This window comes from Oryzias latipes, chromosome 23, assembly GCF_002234675.1.
Source record: "Oryzias latipes chromosome 23, ASM223467v1".
NCBI lineage: Eukaryota > Metazoa > Chordata > Actinopteri > Beloniformes > Adrianichthyidae > Oryzias > Oryzias latipes.
This window is the reverse complement of record NC_019881.2, coordinates 16,250,108-16,258,580: the sequence shown is the minus strand read 5'-3', so window position 1 is coordinate 16,258,580 and position 8,473 is coordinate 16,250,108. Positions and strand designations below refer to the sequence as shown.

Here is an 8,473-nt window from a genome sequence, read left to right as displayed (position 1 = left end):
CAAATCACGCAGCAGAACCTCAGACCGCGTCTGTACTTTGACTTAACATTGATACTGGAAGCCCTTGACGTGCGAATCGCGTTCGGTGTGAACACAGCATTACAGAGTCACACCTAAATTCTCACCAAGCTGGTGGACACCTTCACGCCAACAGCCAGCCAGAAAACCAGAAGCAGAGAAAGACTGGCTGGAATCTAGTAAGTAATTTGCCAAAGTGGAAACAAGTGGAAAGACACACAAAAAAAAACAAAAAACACCAAGGAGCCCATAAATGACAGGGTAGCCACATAATCGTTACCAAAATAAGCACCAACAGAATCGGAAACACTTCATATCGTATTGAAAGTATATATTCCTGAGGTGACAGGATCCAATTTTAGCTGTTAGTATAGAATCTGGATCACTGTTCAGCTCATGTTCTTTTTTATTTTTATTTTCTAAACGATATGATTTGTATTTTCACTCAATTTACAAGATTCTCTTTTTTCAAAAAAGACACAAATGACCATACCAGGATTTGTAGCATTAGAACCACACATCATGAATACTTTAACATTACTGCTTTGGGTTTTGTACATCAGCAATGTTTTTAAAAGACCCATTCCAATAAAAAATGTGTTTTTGAAATGTTTTTTTAGGCATTTTTCTGATGATGGGGGACATGTATAAAGAAAATTAAGTATTTCTGAGTATTTATTTATTCAAACTGTTGTGAATGACAAGCAGGCAAAAAAAATGCAGTTTGAAAAAGAGCTTATTTGTGACATAGAAAATAAGATGGACGGGCCACAAGCTCTGTGCTCCACCCCCCCGTAGATGACTAGATCCATGTCCGTCTTTAGTTTTTTTCCTCTGTATTTGGCTCCAAACTGTTTGGCTTGATAACTCTAATATTTCTAGCCATTTTTTTTGCACCAGTAGTGTAAAGTTGGAGGTGTAAGGAGCTGTAAGCTAGCGGGAGAGAGATGGTAAACGGAGAGCTCTCAGAGGCAAATTTCTAATAAACTACTACCGCTTTGCAGAAAACAACACAGATTTTTGGATTTAGGCTAAAAATGATACAATCCTAATAAAAGATCACTGACTACGCTTTTACAATAGATCAGAAACTCGGAGTGGGACTTCAAGATATATGTTCATGGAAACCTAGTGCATTTTAATGGGCTTTTATCCTTTTTTCCCCCAGAACATGACATTGCTGATCATTGTATGAGATCACACTGCAAAGTGGTTGAAGCTGGTAGTGACAAAAACCACTTGTATTAGTGGCCATGGCTAATGCTGAAAAGCAACGAAATGGAAATCGAAATGCAATATCACTTTAATGTAGGCTTTTTCTTAAAAGGCACCAAAGCAGAGTGAACTATAAACTTGTACTGCTAGTGTCTGAACAGGAAAGAGGTATAGCAAAGGCCATACACAGAGTTGTTAGGATCTGAAAAAGTCAGATGACAGACCGCAATGCAGCCAGGGTGCCTAAGATGGTATTCTTTACATTCCTGAGATGGCCCGGATCCATTTCACAATAACACTTTCAGGATGCATTAGAGAAGAGCTGAAAAGAGTGATGACAGGTGCACCTTCCTGTATGCAAATGCATTTATGTTTAGTTAAGTCATAGCTTGACAGAGATGTTTATTTGGGTAAATTTATTATTAATCTGTACATGAATAACGATGCATTAAAGAAGTCGACTCGATTCAGGATGCTTCATAAAATTCACACCGTTGTACTTAGAAGTGATGGCTGTAGTCATGTTGGAAAAAACAAGAAACAGAAGACTAACATTCCATACTAAGAACCAGGATACATGATAAAAAAAACAAGAATCCTAAAAGACAGATACTGAAGACAAAAGGCAGCTCCTTTGGCCTTGAGATTGAAGCTCATTTAAGAACAAAACTAACTCATCAAATAACAATTAAGTATTTTTTAAATCAGATAGTCCTTACAGAAAGGTTTTGCAGCTTTTTTGCTTGATGAGGGGGACCAGAATATGGTTCAATGGAGTCTAACCTTTTACCAACCTGGCTGCTAAAGGGGACAACTCTCTAAAACTATCATTTAAAAATGGGAAACAGTCCATGACATGTGTAACCTCAATATAAGTTAAATCCTAAACTGCTTTCTGTTTCACAAGATAAACCATAATAAAAATGTAAAAGGTGCATTTAGATTTTTCAATTTGTCTTCAATTTAGTCACGAGTGCTTATTACCATCATATGAAACTTTCCATTTGACTGATCCCCTGAAGGAGTCTGTGACTGCATTTACCACTGCACCTGTGAAACATCCAAACTTTGGTTCTGTGTGTCAAGCAAGAAGGCATTGGGTACCATCGGTGCCTGGAGCCAGGCCATTAAGGGTAATGCGGGTGCAAACAAGTGAGGTCGGGAAGAGTCGTGGTCTCACTGTCCAAAGAATCATGTCTAGGGTTAAAACTTTTGTCTTTACCAGGCGCCTCAAAGTCAAAAATGGAACCACTTCTGACTATGTCATGCCATTGGATATTAAAACAGTGTGAGTTTTTTAATTAATTAATTTAGCAGATCTTGCACAATCGTTATAATTACTACAACAAAAGCAAAAATCCATATTTCCCATCAATGCTTCTCTTAATTTCCAAAAAATTGCAAACTTCCGATTTTCTTCTACTGCTGCTGCAATTTTTTCTTCTATTCTTGCTTGTTTGTTGTGTTGCTTCTGACTATCGTAGCATGCAGCTACGCTCATCTGACTCTTTAGAAGGCTTTAATGCCTTTGTTACCCCCCTCAAAACATAATCATTGTCCTTATAAAATCGCAATAATTAGATATTTGAACTAAGGAACGAGGAAAATAGTTATAAGTGAATGTAAGGGGGGCAAAGAGGTTGCTTTGAAATTAAGTTGACATGAACATTGTGTCCTGGCCAACTTGGCACAGAGATGTGAATCGATTTAACTCATGTATTGTGCAACTTGGCCTTAGTCTTGTTTGATCATCACTAACTGAATACATATTTTCTTAAAATGTTACAAATGTTGTTCAAGGAGGTGCTGAAACACTGCATTGATATCAACAGTGTCACAAGGATTTATTTTGCAGAGTATTCATGATTTGTAGTGAGTTTAATCACTGGTATAGTGCACACATGACTGAAGCAAACATGGCTTAAACAGGTTAGACAGTTAAGAAAGTGCATTCATACATTATCAGTTTTTCCTTTACGGCAGCATATAATTCCAAATGCTGTCTCCCCGAGGGGACGGCAGTGCCAGCTGATCAAACCTTATTACACTGTGAGCTGGGAGCTTTACTTTCAGGATATTATGCTTCCAAACATCACACACAAAAGCAGGAACACACTGTATTTAATATATTATCAGCCATTACCATGCAGCACAGGTCTAAGAGAGTCACATCGTGCCTCAGGAACATTGCATAAAAGTTATTTTACAATAATAAGTTTCTCCACAAGAGAAGAGTCCAACTGTTTATGGCACTTCTTGAAGATTATTATAGGAAGGAGCATGACTGTTAGTTTCACCACACAGTTTTTTTTTTTTTTGTTAGATTAGAAAGACACAAGAAAAAACAGTGAAAGTAAAAAAGTGCACCTAACAATACCTGGGAAGTCATTAAAGTTTTGGTTTCGTATTATTGGTGGAGCTTTGCCAAAGGTGAAACTTGGCAAGCTAATGTTCGTTAATGTGACTCAGAAGAATGCGTCTACCATTACAACTGCCACTTTTCGGCATGGTGAGGTCTTGAAGAAGAAATTAGAGGTAAGAATCAGAAATGCATGTAACCTCAGATTCTTTCCCCCATGCAGACAGTTTCCGTAAAACATTTCTGTTTGCAAAAAACAAAACAAAAAATGGATGCACTCCCAGGCTTAGTGTTGGTGTGACACCTCATGTCTTGGCATGTCAAAGTGAAAACAGTTGATTTCTTAAATGTAGTATTGATTATTTGATCAGCATGTGGTAACATCCGCATATGCAACTAAACTGGAAGCATTTTTTAGTGATTTAGAGGCATTATTAGGCACTGAAACCATGGAGTGTATCCCCCTATGTATCACAAACAAGCACATTTCTGCCTTCTGACTGAAGCAATGAGCACACATGTGAGGCTTTTCAAAGGAGAATTCATCATAAAACAGAAATTCAACACACTCATAAATTATCATCAACCTATGCAACAAATAGTTAACAGCAGAGGCAACCCAACAAGCGCAGCTGGTTTAAGTCAAATGTCCTTTTCAACTGGAGGATTCAAAGCTCGGCTTTTAAATACAAACCAACAAGCTGTCTCTCTGACTCACGCCGACTCCAAATTATATAAAAAGCATAAAACAATTAGAAAATGAATCAATAATTTATCTCATTTTACAGATCCAAAATCCAAAAGACATTTTTTTGGCATTTTATTTGTTCTTATTTTTCATTTAAATGGATGTCTCAAAAAGCAGTTTGACTGATGTGCAGTACACTAAAGGCCTTTACAGTTGCATGAACACACTTTCTCTTCAATAAATCTTTCAATAAATTAAATAAGTTATACTACATGGATGTTTAGCTTACAACAAAAGAAAAACTCCAGCTAAAAATTCAGTCGCTTCAGTGACAGCACAATGCATAAATACTTTAATAATAAAAAAAACAACAACTATATTTTAAAATTATCAAGTTCTGATGTTTTATGCAACCAAAACATTTTACCATTCTTTGTCCACATGTTATATTTCATGATATAGTTTTGTTTCAGCATTCTCAAGTTAGTCATGTAGCGTGCAAGAGCATCATCAAAGATGGCCCCATGTCGTCAAACATGCTGCCTTTTTGAAGTGCATACTGATGAATTGGATGGTTTTTATTTTGGATTGCCCCCTTGATTTCTGAAATTAAAGATACATTTATTTTTAATCACCAGACCAAAGCGAAGATTTCATCAATGTTAATCATAAATGAGCCTAGCCAAGCCTAAGGCAGTACGGTTTCTGGATCCTGTTACTTTTTTATTTATTTATTTGTTTTGTCGTTGACGTTTTCATTTGGAATTATGGGTGCAGCCGTTTTCGCTGGAAACGATTGCAGACAGGTTTGTGAGATCATGCAACCACTTCCACGACAGAATTAAGTATGCGATGCTGAGGCCTAAAGATCAAAATCAGGCAACATTGATTTGGAGTGTTTTGCACAGACACTGAAGCAAAACTGTCATTTTTGTCTTTTGCAAAGAGTTCAGCGTAGGAATCTTTGACAAATGTATTTGTTTTTGCAATAATTAATTCAAAATTAATCATAAAACAGTATGTGACTGGGTAGTTCTTAGCAGTGCATAAATAAATCACTGTAAAATAGGATGACCAAGCCAGCAGACTCCAAATTTCAAAATGGGATTTTATTGATCCCAGAACAATAATCAAAGGAAGAATAAAAAGTTTCTAGGAGAGCCTGTTGCCACCCCTGCAACCAAGACCGCTCTCTCCCAACTGGGAAAAGTTCACTCATTATAACGGCTTAGCCCCTCCCACAGGCCAATTAACAAAACACTTCCTTAAAACAAATTCCTGGAGGATTCTCAAATATAACTCCAAAAGTACAGATATTTAGCAGAAAAAAAAATAGTGTCAATTGAAATACAGAAATAGGTTTGAAACAAAATAAATTAGACATAAAGGGGAACAAAGTAAAGAAAAGCAATTCTGACATGTGAAGTCACTTCCTGTTTCCTGTGGATGTGTATGCTGATGTGTACAATGCTCTGGTTTGGCTGTTTGTTGAGGGAAACTTACATTTCTGTTAGACAACTCTTGCAGTAAGATATATTTATTCCACATACTTAATATTCACATTCTTTAAGTTGGCATTCACATCTTTTTCGTTTTGGCATAAGGCTCCGTTCAATTCCATGAGATCATTTTCCATAAACGTTCGGGTAGCAAAAACCCCCTTAACGGAGCCCACAGGTGGAAGCCGTGGAGGAGGGAGGGGCGACGAATGAGCGCTGAAGGTAAGAAAGAGAATGAACAACTGCGCACCTGACTTAAATAGGACGCTGAGCAGGTGAGTTATTTAACTGACCGCCCTAGGGGTGTAACCTGTAAAACACTGCCGAGTGTCTTCCAGAAATTGCGACGGGGTCGCATCATTGTTGAGTAAGATTCTGTTTAAAACAAAGTGTGCACCCTAGGAATTAAACAAAATATGAAATGTGAGTGATTTGTTTGTCTGGGTGTGTGCATGTGTTCAGTGAAACTAAAAACTGCTACTGGGCTGGGAGAAAAGAGACAAAAAACAAACAATTTAGGCTGGTGTTTAGACGCTGTCCTGCAACCTGTATGAAGCAACAATTTTAATTAAAGTTGAATGCTTTTAATCAACTTTTTTGAAGACTTTCCTGCATTAGCAAATACTAATTTGTTAAAACCTCAACTGTTGTACCTTTGATTTTTGGAAACTGGGATATAAACTGAAGTTTCAAAGCTGTTTTTCAAACCTTTTGGCCTAAATTAACTAAAGTCGTTTTAAGAAGTGCAGCATCTTCTTTCGTCCTCCCCAAGTATTTGGAAGAAATTGAATAGTCGAATCCTTTCCTGACACATCAGTCAAACAACAAATAAGAAAAAAGGTCAGTAAACACTAAGGGATTCTTTTTTTTGGAGGGTTCTTTAAATCAAAAAATTAAAATAAAAAACAAAGCCAAAAATGATCCGCTCCAGACCAGAGCTGACTGTTTAGATCCTCAGCTCAGAGCATGAAATTCAGTCATAAACAAGCACTGTGGCAGCACAAGGGTTGGCTTTTGTGCATAAACATCACAAGGAACATGACTTCCACACTGCAAATAGTGAATCTACATGAAAGAACAGCTGATCTTAGAGAAGATAATGCACTCAGAGATAGGGTGAATAATGTTCTGGGTAACAATATCTGTAAATCAGACAGTGACAACAATGTAACCCAGCTGAGGCGAATTAAGATAAAGAGGGTGTGATATGAAGGTTTGGCATCTCTTCTGCAAAACCGTTGTCAAAACCTCAACCAAGCGGGGGAAAAAAAGATGCCTTCAATGCCGCTTCAAACAAAAATCTGCCCTTTCAAAGGGCTTTTTCTGGCAGTGCTGGAAATCTTTATCTGTAATCAACAACAAGTCCCTCATCCCCATTCGAGCCTCTGGCTTTTAAATGGCAGTCCAATTTTTTTCATCATAGACATGTAGACAAAGTCCACTCAGCTTTCAATCTGATTGCTGTAATCTCTGATAGCTGGGACTGTTGAAGCAACAGAAGATAGTCAGAGACAGAGGGCTTTGCTATCATTCAGATCTTGCTCCTGTGAAGCACTTCTTCTGAAAGTAAACAAATTTAAGGAGAAACTTGGCATACTGAGGAATATGTTTGTTTTTTTCTCGTCTTTTTTTGGGGGGGACTTCATTCTGCAGCGCCACATGCTGGTAGGCGTTGATCTGGAGGTGGCCGAGAAACAGAGCAGGGATCTTCACTGGTCACGATGGAACGGTGTGGAGCCGGCAGTCAGTCCCAATCCAGAGCAGCAACATCTGCAGGGCCACCGTAAGCCACAGAGACGAACTCAGGCCAGAAACCCCGCCACAGTCTGCGTCCTTCTCCTGACACCAACCAGAGAGGGAAGAAGAGTCAGTCAGCTCAACCAATCCTGCCCAGCAGGCTTTGCGTTAAAGATTTCATGTTCAATTGAGTGTAATTACTTGGACCTGTCAGTTAAAACTACAAGGAGCATCTCATGAATGTCGAGGGTTGCCTGAAGGCACGGTTAGAGATTTAATGTGCTTCTTTAAGAGAATTGGCTGAAACCATAGCTGTGAAAAATTACCCAGCACCGCTTTCATGTTCCAAATGCGCAAAACGTGATAACTGAGGACAGTGACAGACCAGAACAGAGAGAAGTCATGCTGCAGTGGGCTTAAAGGAGAACAAAATGCTCCTAGCAGAACATGAGGGGAAATTTAAAAGTAGTTTTATTCAGACTGCAGCATATTGAAACCATGCACCTTCATTTGAATCCTACAGCACTTTTAATTATTTGTTTTTTCTTCCACCTGAGATAGAACCAACAACCAAGTGCTTCACTTTTTGGTCCATTTTTGCTTGTAGCGTTTTATATAGGAATAATGCTGCATCATCGGGGTCATTGAGTGGTGATGGATGTGAATGTAGTTCTCTCTGCACCATATTTGCTTTTATTTTATTTTTTTCATTTTAAAAAGGCTTTATTTTTCTTTGTTTTTTAGGTTTTCTGCAAAAGCTTTTGCATCTCTGGAATGAATTTTGAGTTGCTGCTGTTCTTTTTTGAAGATGCTACACTTGCCTGAGAAATATATTCCAATAAGAAAAAAAAGTGTTACATGCAATAGTCTTTTTAATATTCACCAAAGTATGACTTGAATTTTGGCATAAAAGTGACTCTTCCTGGGTGACATGAATGTAACGTCTACAGTAGCTAC

The 8,473-nt window shown here is 38.0% G+C and overlaps 1 protein-coding gene across 3 annotated transcripts in view; it reads right to left on the bottom strand.

Moving 5' to 3' along the window:
• Positions 1 to 1,490: 1,490 nt before the first annotated feature.
• Positions 1,491 to 8,473, bottom strand: part of LOC101156213 (voltage-dependent calcium channel subunit alpha-2/delta-1) — a 90,411-nt gene continuing 83,428 nt past the window's right edge. For all 3 annotated transcript variants that reach the window (XM_023952498.1, XM_023952496.1, XM_023952497.1), the window contains one exon: positions 1,491 to 7,618. In XM_023952498.1, the coding sequence (XP_023808266.1) occupies positions 7,496 to 7,618 (123 nt within the window). In that variant the 3' untranslated portion in view covers positions 1,491 to 7,495. The remainder of the gene's footprint in view (positions 7,619 to 8,473) is intronic.